This window comes from Moschus berezovskii, chromosome 8, assembly GCF_049115385.1.
Source record: "Moschus berezovskii isolate FMDL1 chromosome 8, NW_MosBer_1.0, whole genome shotgun sequence".
NCBI classification, from domain to species: Eukaryota; Metazoa; Chordata; class Mammalia; order Artiodactyla; family Moschidae; genus Moschus; species Moschus berezovskii.
In genome coordinates this window covers 108,894,594-108,919,925 of record NC_142467.1, presented here as the reverse complement: position 1 = coordinate 108,919,925, position 25,332 = coordinate 108,894,594, and the positions used below count along the sequence as shown (strand labels likewise).

Below are 25,332 nucleotides of genomic sequence, written 5' to 3'. Positions count from 1 at the left end.
AAAGTCCCTTTTCCATTTCCCTGGATGATTCTCTAGTGTGGCTGTGGTGGCCAATCTTATTAAGGAGCAAGGGATAAAGGAAAAACCTTTCTGTGACCCTGACTTCAGCATAAAGGCACTCATTCCCTCACTAAGGAAAGTGCTAGCTTTTAGACTGACTTGTATATATATATTAGGCTGACTTGTATATATATATCTTACTGGACTTCCCTGGTGGCTCAGACACTAAACAATCTGCTTGTAATACAGGAGACCTGGGTTCAATCCCTGGTCAGGATGATCCCCTGGAGTAGGAAATGGCGACCTACTCCAGTATTCTTGCCTGGAAAATTCCATGGACATAGAAGCCTGTTGGGCTACAGTCCATGGATTCGCAAAGAGTCAGACACGACTGAGCAACTAATACACTATATATCTTATTATCCATTGGTTCCCTTTTTACAAGTTGGAAATGGATTTTGAATGTATTAAACATCTTTTCATTAATTTTATTCTCCTTAGAAAAGCAATAATATTGTGAATTATATCTATGGGTTTTCTAATAATAATCTTCACATTACTGGAATAATTCCTACATGATTATAACGTATTACTTTAAAAAATATTGAATTTGTTACTATTTCATCAGGATTTTTGTTAATTGATAGGTTGGATTGTCTTAGTTTTTTGCGTGTGATTAGTTTCTGTCTTCACAACACTTTCCTCCTTTGTCTGCAACTGGAACAGAATGGACAGCACTGGGACAATCCTGTGGTTAAAGGCCTGATATGATTCCCAGGGAGGCCGTCTCAGCTAAGGATTTTCACTAGGATAGAGTTTCTTTTCTTAAATTTCCCCATTTCTTCTTTGGAATTTGATCTCTAGCCTTCTGTCTCTACTGGGATTAGTTTCAGTAAATTAGTTATTTCCTAAAAAGTGATACTTTTCATTTGAATTTATTTACATAGAGTTGTATAATATCTCTTAGGATTTCTTAGATTTGTTATGTTCAATGGATACAGCCCCCGTGTCATTTCTTGTTTTGTGTATTTTTAGTCTCACATCATATCTCGATTAAACGATGTCCTTTTCTACTTTTTTATTTTTTGTTACAATTGGTATTTCTACAGTGTTAGTTTTAGTGTTTTCTATTGTTTGGCTTTTGATTTCTGCTTTTACCTGTGTAAGTTTCCTTTGTGTGCCTACTCTCAGCTCATGTTTTCCCTTTTCCAAATTAGATGTTTAAGTATTTAATACTCTGATATTGATAAGTCTGTTTTTAAGATGATGACTTTCCCTGTGCCCCAGTTTTGGTCACACCCTGGATTCTATATCCAGACACCAGTGTTTACATGGTTGTCCTTTCTAGACATGCTGTAGTTTGGTTTGTCCTTCTCTCACCCTTCTGCCCATCATTCTGACAAGGCAGGGTGATGAATATACTCTGCATGTGAAAGGGAGGCTGTACTCTGTGTAGAAAGATAAATATAGGATTTCTGGGACACTTGCTTTGTAAATATTTAATATCTTCTCAAATCTTAGGTGCCCAGAGCACTCAACAAATGTACTCTGCCCTCCCATGAACCGCCACCCTTCTGTGATGAGACCAGCCTCTGCCTTCCTGGGCGTGGCCCTCGTCAGTCTCCTCCCGGACCTCGCATGTGAGCTTGGCTGATGGCCCTCAGTTTGCTCAGGTGTGTGAGGGCTTGAGGGGCTGGAGCTGGACAGGGATGGAGGCATGCAGCCATGAGGAAGCTGGGTGAGGGTTCTTGTCCTCACAGCATTGACAGGGCAGCCAATGAGGTCATAAGGACATTGATGATGGCCCCCAGAGTACAGGAGAGGGCAGGGAGTGGCTGAAGAGGTAAGGGTGTGTTTTCTATGTGATGATGAATCCATTTTGAGAAAAAGGAGACTCGGGCAAAAACTGTCGGATACATAGGGTATGTGCAACCCTGCCCCCAGCTCACTACTCCAATTTGCACCCAGGTGCGGTTGAATTCACAGACAAGTGGGCCCCCAGAATCACCCTGGAAAAAAGAGGAGTTTCTTGTGAACTGGGAGTTTGGGGCCTCCTGCATGAGGGTGGTCCAATGCCACACTGTGGGATGGACCCAGGCTCCTGCCACTCATGCGACCCCAGCTTGTCAATGGGAAGGCCCTGCTGCAGGCAAGCAGTGTTCACTACACTGTCCTGCAAGTAGAGGGTAGGTGCTGTGGGATGACAGTCAGCATGGCCTCTGGGAAAACGTGGAGCCCTGGGCTGCTCTGGCCAGCACTGGGGTTCACAGGGCCTGACTGAGGCCTGTGTTGCATTTGCACATAAGCCACCTTGTGGTCTCCCACTCAACCCATGGCTGTATGGAGATGTACTTCTGAGGCCCATAGGAACAAGGCTGTTGGGGACCATTGACCCACCTGGTAGAATGCTCCTGGCTTAAAGCATATATAACATCTGAAATCCCTGGGCTTAGCCTCCCATTCCCACAGTGGGTCGCACCTCACATGCAGTCTTCATGTCCTTGAAGTTTCCGGCACACAGCATGTCTGGCAGGATGTTTCTTTGTCCATAGAGCAGTCGGCACAGGTACAATGGGACCAGAGGCAGCTGTACCTCCTGCAGCTTGTTTGAAGTGTCACCTGTCAGAAGCAGTGCAGGCCCAGTGAATGGTCTCACTCTTTTTCCCCAGGGCACACACTGGAGCTCGCCCAAGGCTTAGTGGGCTCACACCAGAGCTCCTTCTCTTGCTCCTGCCCTCCACGTGGCTCCCTTCTCTGCAATGGAGACCCAGGCTTTTGTCAGTAAAGTTTAAATATGTGCCACATGACACTTCCTAAGAGAGATGTAAGAACCAAGACTTGGATCATCCCATTACATTCCCATTGTTGCAGCTCAAGTGCAAACAGCTCCATCAGCTCCATCAGCTGAGAGTCAGTGGATGACAGAATGTGTGCAAGAAAGTAGCCTCCAAAAGTTTTGTGGGTTGTTATTCCATGTGTCCTTGTCTATGCCAATGGATATGGTAATAGGTCCTAGGAAACCTGTACTTGCCTGACCAATGTTTAAGTGATCCTGTTCTGCCTAGAAAGGGGTTATTCTCACAGGTTAAAGACAGGTCTGAGTGGGTATTGGTGGGGGGGGGTGCTGTATTTGGGGATAGTGTAGTCTGTGGCAGGGGGGAATTAGTTTTAGAGTAAACAAACGTGTACCTCAAAGGAAGATGATGGGAAGCAGAATGTCAGCAGTGTTTGTGGTTTCTATTGAGTGCATTGGCAAGGCAGTATCAGGAGAGGGGCCATGGAAGAATTAGATGGTTAACAGAAGGAATTAAAAAAAATCAAGCTACTTATTGTGGTAGTTTAAGCTACTAATATTTTGTTAAGTTGCTATCCTAACTAATAAAATTTAAATGAAAGGAAAAAAAAAAGAAGAGGGAATGTTGTAAATTTCATGTAATTTGCTGCAGCAGACCAAGATTTAAAAGCTGTTTATTATGTAAAAATTGTTTAAAGATAATAAAGTAGATAATATTAAGAGACATTTTCAGTAAGTACAGAGTGAGTTTGATGAGAACAGTCCATAGTCCAAAAAAAGTCAATAAAATTAGTTGCCTGCATTCAAAATGAGTGTCCAATAAAAACTGTTTAAAAAAAAAGGAAAAAAAATAAGGTTGGTGATCCTGGAGAAGCAATGTAGTAAAATGCAGTTGGAAAATACTTTTAACTACTAAGCCAGCTAAAGATCTATCTGAGGCCTTTCTCTGTGCCCACAGTTGGGTAACTGGGAGTGAACTTGCCTCTACCATAAGCTAGCAGTAAACGTATTTACCTAGGAGGCAATTATTTCCCATTCAACATGAGGCAGGGCACTGCTGTGGCCCCTGAGAAAAGAGAGCAGATGAGGTACGGTCTATAAGGGCCTCATCTTCCTTCTTGGGGCACATTCCAGGCTGTGACATGAAGAGGAGCACAGGCAGCTGGAATCTGCAAAGGTGGATGCCAGAATCAGGGTACTCCAGAGTGAAGGACCCCTGAGGGAGCACAGGAGGCCCTAGTGCCTGCAGTCTGCCGTTGGACCCTGAGCCATGGGTACACAATACACAATTCCACAGGAAGGGCAGAGTAGCCAGATTAGACTTCACAGTTCCCAGAGCTCACACGGGTCTAGAAGGCTGGGTTGTAACCAGTGAAGAGTGAAGCGCCTTGTGGAGCACCTGAGACATTGAATGAAGACAGTGCAGGGGTGGGATAAACTACCCCTGTCATGGTTACACAGGTGCCAAGGCCCACATGGAGCCAGGGGCACAGAGGCCCGGAAGGATGAGCTCTAAAGGTGACCAGCACAGCACAAAGGAAGAGGTGTGCACACAGTGGGAGGGAGAAGTCAGCCAGCTATAATTTCAGTGGGTTATTCAACTGTGGGCCAGGGTGCCAGTTCAGAATGATGAGACATCAGACGAGAGGACTGCACTCACTGGTAGGTCTTTCTCCCAGGCCTTCACTAGGAGCTCATGCAGTATACCTGGGGCAAAGCAAGGGACCACAGACAGAACATCTCAGTGTAGGTGTTCAGAAGATTACCGCCTACCACTGGGGACCTGAAAGAACACATTTTGCTTACCGCTCACATATGGAGCAGAAGCCTTCTACCGGTAGTATGTGGCGGGAGGCACCACATAGTCCTGTCCTCAGGTGCACTATTCTGGTGGAAGAGTAGAACGGCCCCATATCCCTGGAAAATCTCAGATGCCAAGACTAACATCAGAAGCCACAACCCAGTTCAAGTTCTCACGAGCCTGAATCAGACCTTCCCCATCCTAATGGTTTAGCAGAAGAAGAGGAATGCCTGCTTTGGGGTACAGAGACTTTAGTCTTAAGTGTTCTTCTTTAATATCTGGCATTCAACCAAAAATGAAAAGATACACACACACAGGTACAGGGGGAGTGGAAATAAAACACTGGACCCACTGTCAAGAGATGTAACATTGAACAGAATCAGACCCAGAGATGACTGAAACATTGAAAGCATCTGAAACGAACTTTAAAGTAGCTATGATTAACACGTTAAAGAAATTAAGAAGTAAACAAGCATGAAAAAATGAAGAATTGTAGAGATATGGAAACTATTAAAAAAAAAACAATCAATTGGGAATGCCAAAAATGCACACTATCAGAAATTTAAAATTACTTCAACAGATGTTTCAGCAGACTGGACACAAATGAGGAAAGAATAAGCAAATGTGAAGATAGGTCAATAGCTATTATCCATGCTGAAATACAAAAGAAAAAGAGTAGAGAATAAAGCAAACCTTAAGAGATAGATGTAGCAAAATAGCAGTGTTAACATATGTGGAATTAGTCCCAGAAGAAGAGAGTGTAGGGCATAAGAAATATGTAGAGATATAAAGGCCAAGAATTTTCCAAGATTAAAGACTATAATAATCACAGATTCAAGAATTTCAGAGAACCCCACACCAGAATAAAACAAGCAAATATCATAGTCAGTGGAATTTCCTGGTGATCCAGTGGCTGAGACTCCACACTTCTACTGCAGGGGGCATGGGTTCGATCCTTCGTTGGGAAACTAGTTTCCTGCTGGCCATGCAGTACAGCAAAAGAAAGGAAGGAAGGAGGAAAGATCATAGTCAAATGGCTGCAAAATGAAGTCAAGGAAAATCCTAAGGCAGTGAGAGTAGGAAATATTTAACACAGGATCAAGGGTAAGAGTTACAAGTTTTTCATTAAAAACTATGCAGTTCAGAAGACGATGAATCAGACTATTGCAAAACAAAATTAAACCAGAAACCTGTCTACTCAGAATTCTATATGTCGGGAAATTATCTGTAAAAATGAAGGTAAAATAAAGACTTGTAGTCCAACAAACAGACCTGTAGCTCTTATTCACTCCTGAATACAGTGAAAAATTGCACACACACTTTGGAAAATCCTTTGCAGTTTCTCAAAACTACATGAGTAAGTAATTTCACTGTCATGGATGCACCCAAGAGCAATGAGAGCACATGCACAGAGACAGTTGTAAAAGAATGTTCATAAGAGTTTTGTTCACAGTACCCCAAAACTGAAACAACACAAATGTCAGCCAACAGAAGAACAGACAAATAAACTCTGGTATTTATGTGATGAAAAGGCAAAAAGAGATGACACTGAAAACGGACTCCCCAGGTCAACAAGGTGCCCAATATGCTACTGGAGAAGAGTGGACAAATAGTTCCAGAAAGAAAGAAGAGGCTTAGGCAAAGTGAAAACAGTGCCCAGTTGTGGACATGACTGGTGATGGAAGTAAAGTCTGATGCTGTAAAGAACAATATTGCATAGGAACCTGGAATGTTAGGTCCATGAATCAAGGTAAATTGGAAGTGGTAAAACAGGAGATGGCAAGAGTGAACATCGACATTTTTAGGAATCAGTGAACTTAAATGGCCTGGAATGAGTGAATTTAATTCAGATGACCATTATATCTATTACTGTGGGTAAGAATCCCTTAGAAGAAGTGGAGTAGCCCTCATAATCAACAAAAGAGTCCAAAATGCAGTTCTTGGGTGCAGTCTCAAAAACAACAGAATGATCTCTGTCTCCAAGGCAACCCATTCAACATCACAATAATCGAAGTCTATGCCATAGCCACTAATACCGAAGAAGCTGAAGTTGAATGGTTCTATGATGACCTACAAGACCTTCTAGAACTAACACCAAAAGGGGTGAGAAGGGAGGGAGATAGAAGGGAGGTCCAAAAGGGAGATGATATATGTATACCTATGGCTGATTCATGTTGAGCTTTGACAGAAAACAACAAAATTATGTAAAGCAATTTTAATCCTCAATAAAATGATAAAAAAGATATCCTTTTCATCATAGGGAACTGGAATGCAAAAGTAGGAAGTCAAGGTAACTTTGGAGTAACAGGCAAGTTTGACCTTGGAGTAAAAAATGAAGCAGGGCAAAGGCTAACAGAGTATTGCCAAAAGACACATGCTGGTCACAGCAAAAACCCTCTTCCAACAACACAAGAGATGACTCTACACATGGACATCATCAGATGGTCAATATCAAAATCAGATCGATTACATTCTTTACAGCCGAAGATAGAGAAGCTCTATACAGTCAGCAAAAACAAGACTGGGAGCTGACTATGGCTCAGATCATGAACTCCTTATTGCAAATTTCAGACAAAATTGAAGAAAGTAGGGAAAACCACTAAGCCATTCAGGTATGACCTAAATCAAATGCTTTACAATTATACAGTGGACATGACAAATAGATTCAAGGGATTAGCTCTGATACACAGAGTGCTTGTGGAACTATGGACAGGGGTTCATAACATTGTACAGAAGGTGGTGATCAAAACCATCCCAAGGGAAAGAAATGCAAAAAAGCCAAAATGGTTGTCTGAGGAGGCCTTACAAATAGTTGAGAAAAGAAGAGAAGCTAAAGGCAAAGGAGAAAAGGAAAGATATACCCATTTGAATGCAGAGTTCCAAAAAATAGCAAGGAGAGATAAGAAAGCCTTCTCAGTGATCAATGCAAAGAAATAGAGGAAAACAAGAGAATAGGAAGACTAGAGCTCTCTTCAAGAAAATTAGAGATACCAAGGGAACATTTCATGCAAAGATGGGCACAATAAAGAACAGAAATGGTATGGACCTAACAGAAGCAGAAGATGTTAAGAGGAGGTGTCAAGAATACACAGAAGAACTGTACAAAAAGATCTTCATGATCCAGATAATTACGATGGTGTGATCACTCACCTAGAGCCAGACATTCTGGAATGCAAAGTCAAGTGGGCCTTAGGAAGCATCACTATGAACAAAGCTAGTGGAGATGATGGAATTCCAGTTGAGCTATTTCAAATCCTAAAAGATGATGCTGTGAAAGTGCTGCACTCAATATGCCAATAAATTTGGAAAACTCAGCAGTGGCCACAGGACTGGAAAAGGTCAGTTTTCATTCCAATCCCAAAGAAAGGCAATGCCAAAGAATGCTCAAACTACCACACAATTGCACTCATATTACACACTAGTAAAGTAATGCTCAAAATTCTTGAAGCTAGGCTTCAACAGTACATGAACTTCCAGATGTTCAAGCTGGATTTAGAAAAGGCAGAGGAACCAGAGATCAAATTGCCAAGATTCATTGGATCATTGAAAAAGCAAGAGAGTTCCAGAAAAACATCTGCTTCATTGACTATGCAAAAGCCTTTGACTATGAATCACAACAAACTGTGGGAAATTTTTCAAGAGATGGGACTACCAGACCACCTTACCTGCCTCCTGAGAAATTTGTATTCAGGTCAAGAGGCAACAGTTAGAACTGGACATGGAACAACAGACTGGTTCCAAATTGGAAAGGAGTATATAAAGGCTGTATATTGTCATCCTGATTATTTAACTTATATGCAGAGTACATCGTGCAAAATGCCAGGCTGGATGAAACACAAGCTGGAATCAAGATTGCCAGGAGAGATATAATTAACTTTAGATATTCAGATGACACCACCCTCATGGCAGAAAGCAAAAAGGAGATAAAGAACCTCTTCATGAAAGTGAAAGAAGAAAGTGAAAAAGTTGGCTTAAAACTCAACGTTCAAAAAACTATGATCATGGCATCCAGTCCCATCCCTTCATGGCAAATAGATGAGGAAACAATGGAAACAGTGACTGACTTTACTTTCTTGGGCTCCAAAATCACTGCAGATGGTGACTGCAGCCATGAAATTAAACGATGCTTGCTCCTTGGAAGAAAAACTACGACAAACATAAACAGCATATTAAAAACAGGAACATTACTTTGCTGACAAAGGTCCATCTAGTCAAAGCTACGGTTTTTCTAGTAGTCATGTATGGATGTGAGAGTTGGACTATAAAGAAAACTGAGCACTGAAAGAATTGATGCTTTTGAGCTGTGGTGTTGGAGAAGACTCTTGAGAATCCCTTGTACTGAAAGGAGATCCAACCAGTCCATCCTAAAGGAAATCAATCCTGAATATTCATTGGAAGGAGTGATGCTGAAGCTGAAGCTCCAATACTTTGGCCACCTGATGGGAAGAACTAACTCACTGGCAAAGACCCTGGTGCTGGGAAAGATTGAAGGCAGGAGGAGAAGGGGATGACAGAGGACAAGATGGTTGGATGGTATCTCTGACTAAATGGACATGAGTTTGAGCAAGCTCTGGGAGATGGTGAAGGACAGGGAAGCCTGGCATGCTGCAGTCCACGGGGTTGCAAATAGTTGGACATGACCGAGCAACTGAACTGAAGTGAATATTCCTTGAAATAAAAGGAGCTGTAGATACAAGCAAAACATGAATAATTCTTACAGACTATATTGAGTAAAAGAATATTCCATTTATATATAAAGTCCAAAAGCATAAAACTAAAGGGTAAATCACAGAAATCACAACAAAAGCTACCATAGAAGAAAGAACTTGGTTGCAAAGCAGTAAGAGAGCTTTCTGAGGCGATGAAAATGTTAAATGTATTGATTTGAGTGTTTCAAGAATGTTTTATATAGAAACAAATAATTTTAAAAGTTAGAAAAATGATCAGAGAAGCTCTCTGAAGAATATTCAGTGATGAGCTGAGTAAGTGGAAAACAGTGTGGTCTTATGAGCTGAGTGTCAGAGACATATTTTTTGGGTAATGTTCAGGAATTTGCTGGTGTGGAATAGAAGAGGGAAATAACTAAGAAATATGTGTTGTATTGAAGTCAGAACCCATACAGTGTCATCTAAGTGACCTAAATAAAGATGAGGCTACTTTCCAGTTATTTTTGGTTCCTTGGGAACTGTAAAACTGAGAACTATAAAACTTCATTAGGTGGCCCTATGGTTATTTGAACTACTTTCGCTTTGCACATCTTAGAGCATGTTCTTGCATTCTGGATAATTCTCTGAGTTCTGCTGAGGGAAGGCCATAACACTGTAATTGTATATTTTTTTCCTCTTTTTTAAAAATTAATTTTTATTGGAGTATAGTCGCCTTACAATGTTGTGTTAGTTTTGCTGTACAGCAAAGTAAATCAGTCATGTGTATACACATATCACCTCCTTTAAAGATTTCTTCCACATTTAGGACATTACAAAGCACTGAGTAGAAGTTCTTTGGTATACAACAGGTTCTCTTCACTTATCTGTTCTAGACATAGTAGTGTATGTGTGTCAAACCCAATCTCCCAATTTGTTCCTGCCTCCCTTCCCCTTTGGCATTCATAAATTTGTTCTCTGCATCTATGTATCTATTTCCACTTTCCAAATAAGTTCATTTCTATTATTTCTCTAGATTCCACTTATAAGTGGTAATATACAATATTTGTTTTTCTCTTTTTTCACTTTGTATGACAATCTGTAGATCTATCCACATCTCTGCAAATTGCACTATTTCATTCCTTTTTGTGGCTGAGTAATATTCTTTTGTATATATGTACCACATTTTTAATCCATTGCTCTGTGGATGAACATTTGGGTTGCTTCCATGTCATGGCTATTGTAAATAGTGCTGCAATGAACATTGGGGTGCATGTATTTTTTTTTTTTTTGAATTATGGTTTTCTATGGGTAAATGCCCAGAAGTAGTGTTGCTGAGTCATATGGTAGTTCTGTTTTTAGTTTTGAGGAGCCTCCGTACTGTTCTCCATAGTGGCTGTATCAATTTGCATTCCCATGAACAGTGTAGGAAGGTTCCCTTTTCTCTACAACCTCTTTAACACTTACTGTTTGAAGATTTAACATTTTTTTTAATTTATTTATTTTAATTGGAGGATAATTGCTTTACATTGTTGTGTCAGTTTCTGCCATACATGAATCAGCAGAACGTCCTCCTTCTTGAACGTCCCTCTCACCTTCTGCCCTGTCCCACCCCTCTAGGTTGTCACGGAGCACCGGGCTGAGCTCCCTGCATCATACAGCAGGTTCCCACCGGCTGTCTGTTTCGCGTGTGGCAATGCTTGTGTTTTGACGCTGCTGCCTGCCTGTCCCACCCGCTTCTCCCTGCTGTGCCCGCAGGTCTGTTCTCGGCACTGCTGCCTGCCTGTCCCACCCGCTTCTCCCCGCTGTGCCCACAGGTCTGTTTTCGGGGTCTGCACCTCTACTGCTTTTGTTTGCTGTCATTCAGTCACTAAATCACGTCTGACCTTTTGCGACCCCGTAAACGGCAGCATGCCAGACTTCCCTGTTCTTCACCATCTCCTGGGGTTTGCTCAGACTCATGTCCACTGAGTGAGGGATGCCACTCAACCATCTCATCCTTTGTTGCCCCTTGCCCTACAAACAGGTTCATCAGTACCATCTTTCTAGATTCCATATACATACGTTAATACACGGTATTGTTTTTCTCTTTTTGACTCACTTCACTGTGTATAATAGGCTCTAGGTCCATCCGCCTCATTAGAACTGACTTAGATGTGCTCTCCCTTTTATGACTGAGTAATATTCCATTGTATATGTGTACCACAGCTTCCTTATCCATTCATCTGTTGGTGGACATCTAGGTTGCTCACATGTGTTGTGGTGACCAGAGCCTGCCCTGGATGTTGCAGAGTCTCCCCTTTGCCCTGTGGTTATCACTGCACTGTCAGGGGCAGAGGCATCTCCCTAGTTGTTGGAGTAGAGGACCCCCAAATCTGCTTCTCAGGTGTGTTTCTGATCTGTGGTGCGGTAGGCAGATTTGGAACACTCCTCCTGGCAGGGAGGCCACTGAGTATTCCTCCTCTGGAGCTGTTCACCTGTGTGTGTGCTCTGTTGTCTCACCTTTAACCCATTGTGTGAACTCTCAGATTACACTGATGTTGGCACTGCTCTCAGCCCCACTTTAACTGTGGGTGTGATGGCAACTGGCCCTGGTGTCTCTCAGATGTTGCTTTCACCATGCCACCAGAGTAGATCCTCTGAAATCTGGTTCTAAATGCAGAAATCCTGGCTCTGGAGCTGTTGTGGGCATACAGAGGCAACTCAGACTTTAGCCTGATCCAACCCCTACAAGTTCATTCCAATCCCAAAGAAAGGCAATGCCAAAGAATGCTCAAACAACCGCACAATTGCACTCATCTCACACGCTAGTAAAGTCATGCTCAAAATTCTCCAAGCCAGGCTTCAGCAATATGTGAACTGTGAACTCCCAGATGTTCAAGCAGGTTTTAGAAAAGGCAGAGGCACCAGAGATCAAATTGCCAACATCCGCTGGATCATGGAGAAAGCAAGAGAGTTTCAGAAAAATATCTATTTCTGCTTCATTGACTATGCCAAAGCCTTTGACTGTGTGGATCACAATAAATTCTGACAGAGATGGGAATACCAGACCACCTGACCTGCCTCTTGAGAAACTTGTATGCAGGTCAGGAAGCAACAGTTAGAGATGGACATGGAACAACAGGCTGGTTCCAAATAGGAAAAGGAGTACGTCAAGGCTGTATACTGTCACCTTGCTTATTTAACTTATATGCAGAGTACATCATGAGGAATGCTGGGCTGGAAGAAGCACAAGCTGGAATCAAGATTTCTGGGAGAAATATCAATAACCTCAGATATGCAGATGACACTACCCTTATGGCAGAAAGTGAAGAGGAACTCAAAAGCCTCTTGATGAAAGTGAAAGAGGAGAGTGAAAAGGTTGGCTTAAAGCTCAACATTCAGAAAACAAAGATCATGGCATCTGGTCCCATCACTTCATGGGAAATAGATGGGGAAACAGTGGAAACAGTGTCAGACTTTATTTTTTGGGGCTCCAAAATCACTGCAGATGCTGATTGCAGCCAGGAAATTAAAAGATGCTTACTCCTTGGAAGGAAAGTTATTACCAACCTAGATAGTATATTAAAAAGCAGAGACATTACTTTGCCAACAAAGGTCCGTCTAGTCAAGGCTATGGTTTTTCCTGTGGTCATGTATGGATGTGAGAGTTGGACTGTGAAGAAAGCTGATCGCCGAAGAATTGATGCTTTTGAACTGTGGTGTTGGCGAAGACTCTTGAGAGTCCCTTGTACTGCAAGGGAGATCCAACCAGTCCATTCTAAAGGAGATCAATCCTGGGTGTTCATTGGAAGGACAGATGCTAAAACTGAAACTGCAATACTTTGGCCACCTCATGCGACGAGTTGACTCACTGGAAAAGACTCTGATGCTGGGAAAGGTTGGTGGTGGGAGGAGAAGGGGACGACCGAGAATGAGATGGCTGGATGGCATCACCGACTCTGTGGACATGAGTTTGAGTGAACTCCGGGAGTTGGTGATGGACGGGGAGGCATGGCGTGCTGTGATTCATGGGGTCGCGGAGAGTCGGACACGACTGAGCGACTTAACTGGACTGACTGAACCCCTACAAGTATGTGCCCACAAAGTCTACAGCTGCTAAAGCTAGGCCTGTCCTAGCCAAGGGAACTTGTCTGTTCAGATGTTTTGTATGCACTGAGTTTTTAACCAAGTCAGTAATGAGATGTCAGTTCACAGTTTGCTCAAGTGAGATAAGTAATATCAACTTTTCCCCCCTTAGTTTCATGTCCCCTGGGGCTCACCTATGGTTTTGTCCTTACCTCTGTGTGTGAGCCACCCACAGGGGCCTGCTCCTGAGGCTGCCTGGAGCACTCGGGTCCACCCTGGTTAGGGCAGGGCATGGAGGTGGCACAGCTAGTGGTGTTACAGGAGGCCTGATGGTGACAGGTGTACTGGGGAGTCAGTGGTTGTGAAAGATTCTGCCCCATCAGTAACAAGGTACCCAGGAAAACTGGTGGCTACTGGTGTGAGAGATCCAGCCCTGGAGGCAGCCTTTCCTAGCCCCTGTCTACCGCACAAGATGGCCACCCTGGTGGGGACCTTTTCTAACATCTGCTGGCAGGTGGGCAAGGGCCAGTTCCTTCCCCAGATGCAGGGAGCGCTCCTCTCCTTCAGCCAACCTCTCAGGGGCACAGGTCCCATCCAGCTTCCTCTCTTCTCCTTCCCATCTTCTTTCCTTTGTCCCTCCTGGTTACATGGGGATCTTTCTTGCTCATTCCAGTGTCTGAGGTCCTCTGCTAGTGTTCGGCCAATGCTCTGTGAGAACTGTTCCATCTGTAGATGTACTGTTGCTGCATTTGTGGAGAGAGACGAATTTCACATCCTCCTACTCCTCCGCCATCTTGCTTCCTCTGTGGCTGTATCTTAAATGAAGGATAAGTCAGAGCCAGAGTCTCATACAGGAGGGGAAGATATATAAAGTCAGTTTCAGCTAGAAGAGAGTGGAACCTGACATTCTTTTCTTTAGGTCCAAGCTTCTCAACCCGTGGCCTTAGTTCCTGATAGGCAATGGATTCTATGCCCTGGGATCCATGTGTATACCATGACTGCCTGTGAAAGATTTGTGGGGAGCATTCTGGGAGATGGCCAAGCAGGAAGCACTAAGAATTTGTCTTCCACTAGGACAAAAGAACTGCACTGGCAGGATTTGACTGATGTATTTTGGAGTTCTAGAATCTACTGAAGATTTGGAGGGTAAATTGCAACCAACTTTAGTCAATTTCAGCTCTTAACACAGTAGCATCTACATCCCTGGGGCAGACAGCTGTACACATATTCCTGGAAAGCTTGCACACAACATGTGGGGGCCAGCGTGAGCAAAGAAGACTCTGTACCCTGTATATTGGGGATCTGTGCTTTGATTGCTGCTTCTTTTCACAGAAGCATACACAAAAAGGGAGGCAGTAATTTATTTACAGGGCAGCAATGGCGAAACAGACATAGGGAATAGACTTATGGACATGGGGAGAGGGGAGGAGAGGGTGAGATATATGAAAAGAGCAAACACGGAAACTTACATTAGCATATGTAAAATAGACAGCCAACGGCAATGTGCTGTATGGCTCAGGAAACTCAAACAGGGGCTCTGTATCAACCTAGAGGAGTGGGATGGGAAGGGACATGGGAGGGAGGTTCAAAAGGGAGCAGATATATATATACCTGTGGCTGATTCATGTTGAGGTTTGATAGAAAAGAACAAAATTCTGTAAAGCAATTATCCTTCAATAAAAAATATATTTTAAAAAAGGGAGGCAGCCGTTGTTGTTGCACCTCCCCCCAGTTGTCACAAGCACCTCCTACTCCAGCTGAAGTGACTTCTAGAGGATTTATGAGGCCACAACCCTTTTCTCTCTTCATTTTTTACTTTTCCCTTTTTGAGATCTAGAAAGAAAAAAGACTAAAGAAAAGCAAACAGGGCCTAAGGAATTGGTGAGACACCATCAAGAAGCCAACATACATTGTGGGTGTCCCTGGAGAAGAGAGAGAGAGATAAAGGGGCAGAGAGAGTATTTAAAGAAATAATAGCTGAAAAATTTGCAAATTTAATGAAAGACATAAGTATAAACATCCAAAATCCTCAACAAACTCCAGGAAAAATGAATTCAAAAGGATCCACACTGAAACACATTATAATCAAACTTTCAAAAGCCAGAGCCAAAGAGGGAAACCTGAAAGCAGTAAAAGAGAAGAGAATCATCACGTACATGGGATTCCCAGTAAGACGATCAGTATATTTCTATCAGAAACTTTGGCGACCAGGAGACAATGGACAGATATAGTCAAATTAATAAAAGAGAAAAATTGTCAACCAAGAATTCTAATCTGGCAAAACTGCCTCTCCAAAGGAGGGAGGAACCAAGCTATTCCTAGAAATTTCTATACAGTCCATGGAATTCTCCAGTCCAGAATACTGGTAGCCTTTCCCTTCTCTAGGGGATCTTCCCAATCCAGGGATCGAACCCAGGCTTCCCACATCATGGGCAGATTCTTTAGCAGCTGAGCCATAAGGAAGCCCAAGAATATTGGAGTGGGTAACCTATCCCTTCTCCAGTGAATCTTCCTGACCCAGGAATCAAACTGAGGTCACCTGTATTGCAGGTGGATTCTTTACCAACTGAGCTATCAGGAAAGCCCTGACTTAAAAGACCAATGCATTTAAAAGAGTTAAATGCATTGTTTATGTTTTGGGGCACAAAATGTATAAGATGCAATTCTGTGACATCAACAACCAAATTGGCTGTGGATAGAATTTCAAAGGAGCAGAGTTTTTATATGTTACTGAAGTTAAGCTGTTGTAAATTCAAATTAAAATGTTAAATGTCATTTCCATAATCACAAAATAGCTATAGATTATGCACAAAAGAAAAGAAATTTAAACTTTTTACTACAAAAATATCAACTAAACACAAAAAAATAGTCATGCAGGAAATTAGAGACAACAAAGCTATGGAGCATATAGAAAATTTACTTCACAGTGACACAAGTAATTCCCTCCTTATTGATAATTAAATGTAAATGGATTTAAACTGTCCAATCAAAAGATTTGCAGAATGGATTAAAAACACATGATCTAACTAAATGTCTACAGACTCACTTCAGATCCAAAGATACAAACAAGTTGAAAGTTAAAAAAAAAAAGGAAAAAGATAGTTCATGGAAATAGTAACCAAACAATAGGAGGTGAGTTTATACTAATATCAGAAAAAGTATATTTTTAAATTAAAAAAGAGACCAAAAAAAAGGATAACTCAGTTGGTAAAGAATCCACCTGCAGTGCAGGAGACCCTGGTTTGATCCCTGGGTTGGTACGATCCACTGGAGAAGGGATGGGCTACCCACTCGAGTATTCTGGCCTAGAGAATTTCATGGACTGTATAGTCCATGGGGTTGCAAAGAGTCAGACATGACTGAGTGACTTTAAAAAAGATTAATAAAAGAATACAGCAAGAAGATATAACAATTATAAACATCTACATCAAAATATATGAAGCAAAACTGACAGTATTCAAGGAGAAATAGTTCAATAATAATTGTAGACTTCTATACCTTTTCAGAATAATGGATAGGACAAACAGACATAAACAAAGAAACAGGAGTGAACACAACAAACCAATATTTATCTAGTAGATACATACAAAATACTCCACCCAGCAACAGCATAGACATTTCCCTCAAGTACACATGGAGCATTTCCCAGGATAGACCATAGTTTAGACCACAAATTAAACCTCAATAGATTTAAAAATATTGATAGGATGAAAACATCAACATTGAATTTGGCAATGAGTGGAAGTGAATGGTCCTGATTTCAGAGTAAACTGAATTTGAGCATTAGGTCAATCATTTCCTGAATGAAATTAAAAATGAAACTACTGAAAAGCATGTTGAAGGATTACTGAAGATTTAAAGCAACAATAATGCCAACATAGTGTGCAGAAGTAAAACACAGAATAATGGTATAAGAAATTGAAGGGAGTAATGGAGTTGTACTTTGTTAAGTGTTTATCTGCTTAACAATAAACTATAAATTGAAGGGAATGAATTGCATTAATGAATTCAATTTTCCATATTTTCCTACATATACGTCCTTTGCTCTGTTTCTTTGCAGTTACTCCCATCAAGAGGTGTAATGTATATTCTCAGTCCTTGGATCTGAATTTTGCCACATGACATGCTTTGTCAATGAGATTTGAGCAGACTTGCTGCAAGCAGAGACTTCAAAAAATGTGTTTCTCCACCACTGCCTGTGAATGTTTCCTGGTCAATCTGCTGGACAGTGAAAGATGCATGAATCAGAGTTCAGCACTCCAGATCAATCCGTCACAGGTTAGCCCATAGAGACAGTTACCAGATACACAGGCATGCTCAGCCACAACCAGCAGGATCACACAGCTCAAGACCTGTACTTGTGAAAGTGTTGCCAGTCTGGACTAAAAGGTAGCATGATGTTCAAAATGTCAAAGACTGTGGGCCCCAGGAGAGAATGGTAAATTTGCTCAATATGGCATTTTTCAAGGCCCTTTTAAGAAGTAGCCAAGGTGGAGGATGTCTCAGAGAACAGTGCCAAAGAACAGTGCCATGGAAATTCAAAATCTTAGCAGTTTTATTGTAGAAATCAGGGAGCTAATTCTAAAATTCATATGAAAGTGCAAAGGACTCAGCATTCCCATGATAATTTTGAAGAAGAGAAACACTGTGGAGAATGTGTAAGATCAGACTCATCATAAAGCCCTGGTAAGTAAGGCCTGCTGTACTGGAGAGATCCAAGTGGCAGAAGAGTAAGTCTGGAAGTAGGCCCCACACATATGGTCACAAGAGGTTGGACAAAGATGCCAATACAGGTCAGTGGGGAAAGGAGATGATTCTTTACAAATGGTGCTAGAGCAAGGTACAGAAGATATTAAGAAGAGGTGGCAAGAATACACAGAAGAATTATACAAAAAAGATCTTAGTGACCCAAATAACCACAGTGGTGTGAACATTGACCTAGAGCCAGACATCCTGGAGTGCAAAGTCAAGTGGGCCTTAGGAAGCATCACTAAGTAGAGATAATGGAATTCCAGCTGAGCTATTTCAAATCCTAAAAGATGATGCTGTGAAAGTGCTGCACTCAATATGCCAGCAAATTTGGAAAACTCAGCAGTGACCGGACCACAAGACAGGAAGAGGTCAGTTTTCATTCCAATCCCAAAGAAAGGGAATGCCAAAGAATTTTGAAACTACTGCACAATTGCACTAATCTCACACACTAGTAAAGTCATGCTCAAAATTCTCCAAGCCAGGCTTCAGCAATACGTGAATCATGAGCTTCCAGATGCTCAAGCTGGATTTAGAAAAGGAAGAGGAACCAGAGATCAAATTGCCAACATCCGTTGGATCATCAACAAAGCAAGAGAGTTCCAGAAAAACATCTATTTCTGCTTTATTGACTATGCCAAAGCCTTTGACTGTGTGGATCACAACAAACTGTGGAAAATTCTTAAGGAGATGGGAATACCAGACCACCTGACCTGCCTCTTGAGAAACCTGTATGCAGGTCAGAAAGCAACAGTTAGAACTGGACATGGAACAACAGACTGGTTCCAAATTGGGAAAGGAGTATGTCAAGGCTGTATATTGTCACCCTGCTTATTTAACTTATATGCAGAGTACATCGTGAGACATGCCAGGCTGGATGAAACACAAGCTGGAATCAAGTTGCTGGGAGAAATGTCAATAACCTCAGATATGCAGATGACACCACCCTTATGGCAGAAAGCAAAAAGGAGATAGAGTCTCTTGATGAAAGTGAAAGAAGAGAGTGAAAAAGCTGGCTAAAAACTCAGCATTCAAAAAACTAAGATCATGGCATCCCGTCCCATCACTTCATGGCAAATAGATGGGGAAACAATGGAAACAGTGACAGACTTTATTTTCTTGGGCTCCAAAATCACTGCAGATGATGACTGCAGTCATGAAATTAAAAAACGCATGCTCCGTGGAAGAAAAGCTATGACCAACCTAGACAGCAGATTAAAAAGCATAGATACTACTTTGTTGACAAAGGTCTGTCTAGTCAAAGCTATGGTTTTTCCAGTAGTTATGTATGAACTTGAGAGTAGGACTATAAAGAAAGCTGAGCACCAAAGCATTGATGCTTTTGAACTGTGGTGTTTTAAAAGACTTTTGAGAGACCCTTGGACTACATAGAGATCAAACCAGCCAGTCCTAAAAGAAATCAGTCCTGAATATTCATTGGAAGGACTGATGCTAAAGCTGAAACTCCAATACTTCGACCACCTGATGGGAAGAACTGACTCATTGGAAAAGACACTGGGAAATATTGAAGGCAGGAGGAGAAGAGGACGACAGAGGATGAGATGGTTGCATAGCATCACCGACTCAATGGACATGAGTTTGAGCGAGCTTCGGGAGTTGGTGATGGACTGGGAAGCCTAGAATTCTGCAATCCATAGGGTCACAAAGAGTCTCACACAACTGAGCAACTGAACTGAACTGAATCCCAGATGACTTCACTAATGAATTATATCAAACATTTAAAGAAGAAACAATAGGAATACTACAAAACCCAATATTACCCCAATACCACAGGCAGACAAAAATCATGGTACAGCCAATATCTCTCGTAAATATACATGTAAAAATCTTAAAAGAATTATTGATAAGTTGATTCTAGTACTCTTGCCTAGAAAATCCCATGGATGGAGGAGCCTGGTAGGCTGCAGTCCGTGGGGTCGCTAAGGGTCGGACACGACTGAGCGACTTCACTTTCACTTTTCACTTTCACACATTGGAGAAGGAAATGGCAACCCACTCCAGTGTTCTTGCCTGGAGAATCCCAGGGACGGGGGAACCTGGTGGGCTTCCGTCTGTGGGGTCACACAGAGTTGGACACGACTGACGTGACTTAGCAGTGACCTATAAAAATGATTATACACAATGACCAAAAGGAATTAATCGTAGGAATGCGAAGTTTTTAACATCTCCAAATTAACACATATGGTAACCTTATTAATAAAAGGCAAAAGTCACATGAGCATAGATAATAAAAGGCATTAAAAAAAATCTGACATCTGTTCATGATAAACTCTCAACAAAGATAAAGGGATAAAAGGAACTTTACTCATTCTGGTAAACAGCATCTACAAAAATTCCACATCTGTTATCATTCTTAATGATAAAAGACTAAATATTTTCCCCCTTAAGATCAGAAACAAGGCAAAAGATACTCACCTTTACCACATGTTTAACATTGTATTGCAGGTTTTAGCCAGTGCAATGAATAAAACGTTCTTACTTTCTTCTGGAAAGTTAGAATTAAAACATCTTTGTTGAAGACAAAATAACAACTGTATGAAGGAATAGTTAATGTCCAAAAACTATTAAAACTAGTTTTCAGAATACAAGATAAATATACAAATGTCAAGTATATTTCCGTATATTAATAATAGCAATTAACAATTTAAAACAAAATTACTAAAACAGCTCCACTCACAATAGTTTCAAAAAGAATGAAATTTTAAAGAATAAATTTATCAAAGAATGGATAACACGTATACAATCAAACACTGTAAAATAATACAGATCTTAAGACAATCTAAATCAATAGCGATCCATTCAATGGTCATGGATTAGAGGACGCAATGTTATTAAAATGGAATTAGTTCCCAAATTTATGTATAGATTTAATGTCATCCCTGTCAGAATCTTAGGAGGTGAGAAACACTGAAAAACAAGCAGAAAGAGTCAGAACCAACTTTGTCAGAAACATGGGAAAACAAAAGTTCACAGCAATCAAGCAAACACTGATGCAAGAGAAAGGCAACTTCAAACTGATAGGAAAGCTTTGTGGCATTTTTCTTGTCCTTTTCCTACCCCCTTCCCAGTATAGTGGCACCTTTTTACAAAAATTCACTTTATTTTATCTTTTTAAAACATTTTTAGAGCATATTATTTTCTTGGTTTCTTCTGTACAATAATGTGAATCAGCTATAAAACTACATATATATATATAGTTAATAGTATAGTTTATATATATAGCTTTATATATAGTTTTATAGCATATATATCCATCCCTCTTAAGCCTCCCTCCCACCCCACCATCCTGCCCCTCTAGGTCATTACAGAGCGCTGACCTGAGTTCTCTGTGCTACACAGCTGCTTCCTGCTAGCTAGCTATTTTACACATGGTAGTATATATATGGCAATCCACTCCAGTGTTCTTGCCTGGAGAATCCCAGGGACGGGGGAGCCTGGTGGGCTTCTGTCTATGGGGTCACACAGAGTCGGACACGACTGAAGTGACTTAGCAGCAGCAGCAGCAGTATATATATGGGCTTCTCAGCTGACTCCGTGGTAAAGAATATGCCTGCCAATGCGGAGATGTGGGTATGATCTTTGGGTTGGGAAGATATCCTGAGGGGGAAAATGCAACCCACTCCAGTATTCTTGCCTGGGAAATCCAATGGACACAGGAGCCTGTCAGGCTACAGTCCATAGGGCCACAAACAGCCAGACACAGCCGAGTAACTGGGCACACAGTGCTCCCAGTAGTCCGTGCTACTCCTCTACTTGTCCCAACTTCTCCTTCCCCGACTGTGTCCACAAGTCTGTTCTCCACATCTTTGTCTCTGTTCCTACCGCCAAGTAGGTTCGTCAATACCATTTTTCGAGATTCCATATATATGCATTAATATACAAATTTGTTGTTCTCTTTCTGACTTTGTTCACTCTACATAACAGGCTCTAGGTTCATACACCTCACTGCAAATGACTCAAATTCATTCCTCTTTATTAAGTAATATTCCCTTGTGCATGCATGCATGCCAAGTCGCTTCAGTCATGTCTGACTCTTTGTGACCCTATGGATTGCAGCACACCAGGCTCCTCTGTCCTCCAGTATCTCCCAGGGTTTGCTCAAATTCATATTCATTGAGTCAGTGTTGCTATCTAATCATTTCATCCTCTGCCACCCCTTCTCCTTTTGCCTTCAATCTTCCCCAGCATTAGGGACTTTCCCAATGAGTTGGTGCTTCACATCAGGTGGCCAAAATAGTGGAGCTTCATGTATACTATAAAACGAAAAAGAACCCCCAAAAACAAATAAAAGAAGACACAGCACAACAGAAAGCCAAAGTAGAAGAATCAATACATAAAAGAAGTTAAAAACATGATTTGAAAATCCCCAAAGCCTAAACAGAAATAATAACAAAAACAGTAACCACAGCAACAGGGAGAAAAGAAGAAAGCAAAACAAAGTAGAACAAAACCCCCAGAACCAACGATAAACTAGTCAAAACCTAAAAATAACAGATGTTCTGAGGGTCTTGGCTGTCACTGTCTTTGCCCACATTGTGAGTCACAATCCATCTCAGCCTCCGTCGGAAGCACTCCAGTACTGAGGAAGGCTGGTCCCTGTAGTCTTTGTCCTGGAATTGCTCTCCAATCCCCACACTCCAGCTCCCAGCGCCCGTGCACGCCAGTGGACATGCGTCCCAGCCTGGGGTACAGGGTACAGGGCCACAGCATGGATTGTCTGTGTGTTTCTCAGTCTATTCAGACCGTCATAGATCAGCTGGTTCACCCTCTGATAGCTTCAAATGCTTCCCTTCTGTCCCAACCAATTTCTCTGGATGCGGGAGCCTCTCCTTTGCTTCAGCTCCCCCACCCCTGGGTGCTGGCCCTGTCCTGCTTGCCCTCCTCCTCCTCCTCCCTTCTTCCTTTCATCCCTACCGAATCATGCATGGGTCCACATAACCCTTTCTGGTAGTCAAGGACTCCTCTGGTATTCAGCCCGTGTTCTGTGACAACTGTTCTGTCTGTAGATGTGTTCCTAATACATCTGTGGAGAGAAATGCATTCCATGTCCACCTACTTCTCCACCATCTTGGTTCCTCCACAGCGGCACCTTTGAATAGGGAAACCCACATTCCAAGTACAGGTCCCTGGTACTTGATTCCAGAAGGAGCAAAGCAGATCTTACTTACAAATTATTGCATGGCTGTCTGAATCTGCAGGCTACCTGAAGGACTGACATAGACACTCATCCCTGTCTCACCTAGTTCAGAACGCAGGCCGTGAAAGTGGTGGGCACTGCTCAAATACACTGTAAGCCAAGCCAACAGTCTATGGAGAGGTCCAGGGGAAAAGATTATTGTCAAAATAGCCAATAAACTGACTAAGATTTGGGAGTAACAGCTCAGGAGAATTTCTTAGAGAAATTAAGACATTCAAAAGCATCCGTGTAGACAAATATATTTATTATTGGAGGCTTGTAACAAGTTCAAACAGAATGGCCTCAGTAGAAAGAAAGACTATAGGTTTATGAGGTAATATGCCATGAAAAGCTATAGATCTGAGTTCGTATGTGAAGCAGCAAAGGAGAGACTGAAATTGCAGCAGATGACAATGAGCAAATCATTCATGATGTGAGAGCCTCAGAGAGCAACACCGAGCTACATGCAAAGATTTAGGGCTCTTCTTTAGAAAGCAATGACAACAGCAGGAGAGCAATCTCAAAGAGATTTCCAGAGGAAATAGGGCAGCTTGCTCTATAAGACACCAACTATGAGAAAACAGGTAAATTTATGTGGTAGATTTTTAAGTGATAACTTCTGGTAAAAGAAAAAAATACTGACTTATAGTACCCATCTTGGACTGACTAAACAATGCTCTGGACTTGGGCCCTGCCAGCCAGACTCAGCATTGTCCAAACTGTGGGCTTTGGAATGGCCTCACCCTGATTCCCTTGTGTCTTAACACAGTTTGCCAATAGGAAAACGCCATTCTTTTCCTTTGAGCCTATATACCTGTTTCAGTTCAGTTCAGTTCAGTCGCTCAGTCATGTCTGACTCCTTGCGACCCCATGAATCACAGTATGCCAGGCCTCCCTGTCCATCACCAACTCCCGGAGTTCACTCAAACTCATGTCCATCAAGTTGGTGATGCCATCCAGCCATCTCATTCTCTGTCAACCCCTTCTCCTCCCGCCCCCAATCCTTCCCAGCATCAGAGTCTTTTCCAGTGAGTCAACTCGTCGCATGAGGTGGCCAAAGTATTGGAGCTTCAGCTTTAGCATCAGTCCTTCCAATGAACACCCAGGACTGATCTCCTTTAGAATGGACTGGTTGGATCTCCTTGCAGTCCAAGGGACTCGCAAGAGTCTTCTCCAACACCACAGTTCAAAAGCATCAATTCTTCAGCGATCAGCTTTCTTCACAGTCCAACTCTCACATCCATACATGACCACTGGAAAAGCCATAGCCTTGACTAGATGGACCTTGGTTAGCAAAGTAATGTCTCTGATTTTTAATGTACTATCTAGGTTGGTCATAACTTTCCTTCCAAGGAGTAAGCATCTTTTAATTTCATGGCTGCAATCAGCATCCGCGGTGATTTTTGGAGCCCAAAAAATAAAGTCTGACACTGTTTCCACTGTTTCCCCATCTATTTCCCATGAAGTGATGGGACCAGATGCCATGTTCTTTGTTTTCTGAATGTTGAGCTTCAAGCCAACCTTTTCACTCTCCTCTTTCACTTTCATCAAGAGGCTTTTGAGTTCCTCTTCACTTCCTGCCATAAGGGTGGTGTCATCTGCATATCTGAAGTTATTGATATTTCTCCCTACAAATATGCTATTATATAAAATATTTTTAGAGGGCAAATATTGCATCCTTTTCTAAAAATTGCTGTGATGTTGCTGTCCTTTATTTTTTTCTTTTTTCCATTCTTATCAAGATATAGTTGAAAAAATTATATATATCTTCTTTTCATGATGAGACGTCTGAACAGAAAGTCTTTTTTTAAAAATTTATTTATTTTAATTGGAGGCTAATACTTTACAATATTGTAGTGGTTTGGCCATACATTGACATGAATCAGCCATGGGTGTACATATATATCTTAAAGTGTACAATGTGATAAAATAAAAACATCCCTGTATTTGATGGAATTTAGAAGGCCACACACACACCCAGGGTAAGGTATGTGCTAAGGAAAGACATGAGACAGGCCCTTGGGTTTCACAATGAGCTGATCTCTAGGTTCTGTGCAAGCCCGTCTGAGTGTTGAAAAAG

At 41.8% G+C, this 25,332-nt stretch overlaps 1 protein-coding gene across 1 annotated transcript in view; it reads right to left on the bottom strand.

Annotated features, from left to right (window-relative positions):
* Window positions 1-1,754: 1,754 nt before the first annotated feature.
* PRSS38 (serine protease 38) overlaps window positions 1,755-25,332 on the bottom strand; it is a 42,231-nt gene continuing 18,653 nt past the window's right edge. The window contains exons 4-5 of the mRNA XM_055428859.2: window positions 2,480-2,619; window positions 1,755-2,009 (exon numbers count right to left, since the gene is read on the bottom strand). Of these exons, the coding sequence (XP_055284834.2) occupies window positions 1,755-2,009; window positions 2,480-2,619 (395 nt within the window). The remainder of the gene's footprint in view (window positions 2,010-2,479; window positions 2,620-25,332) is intronic.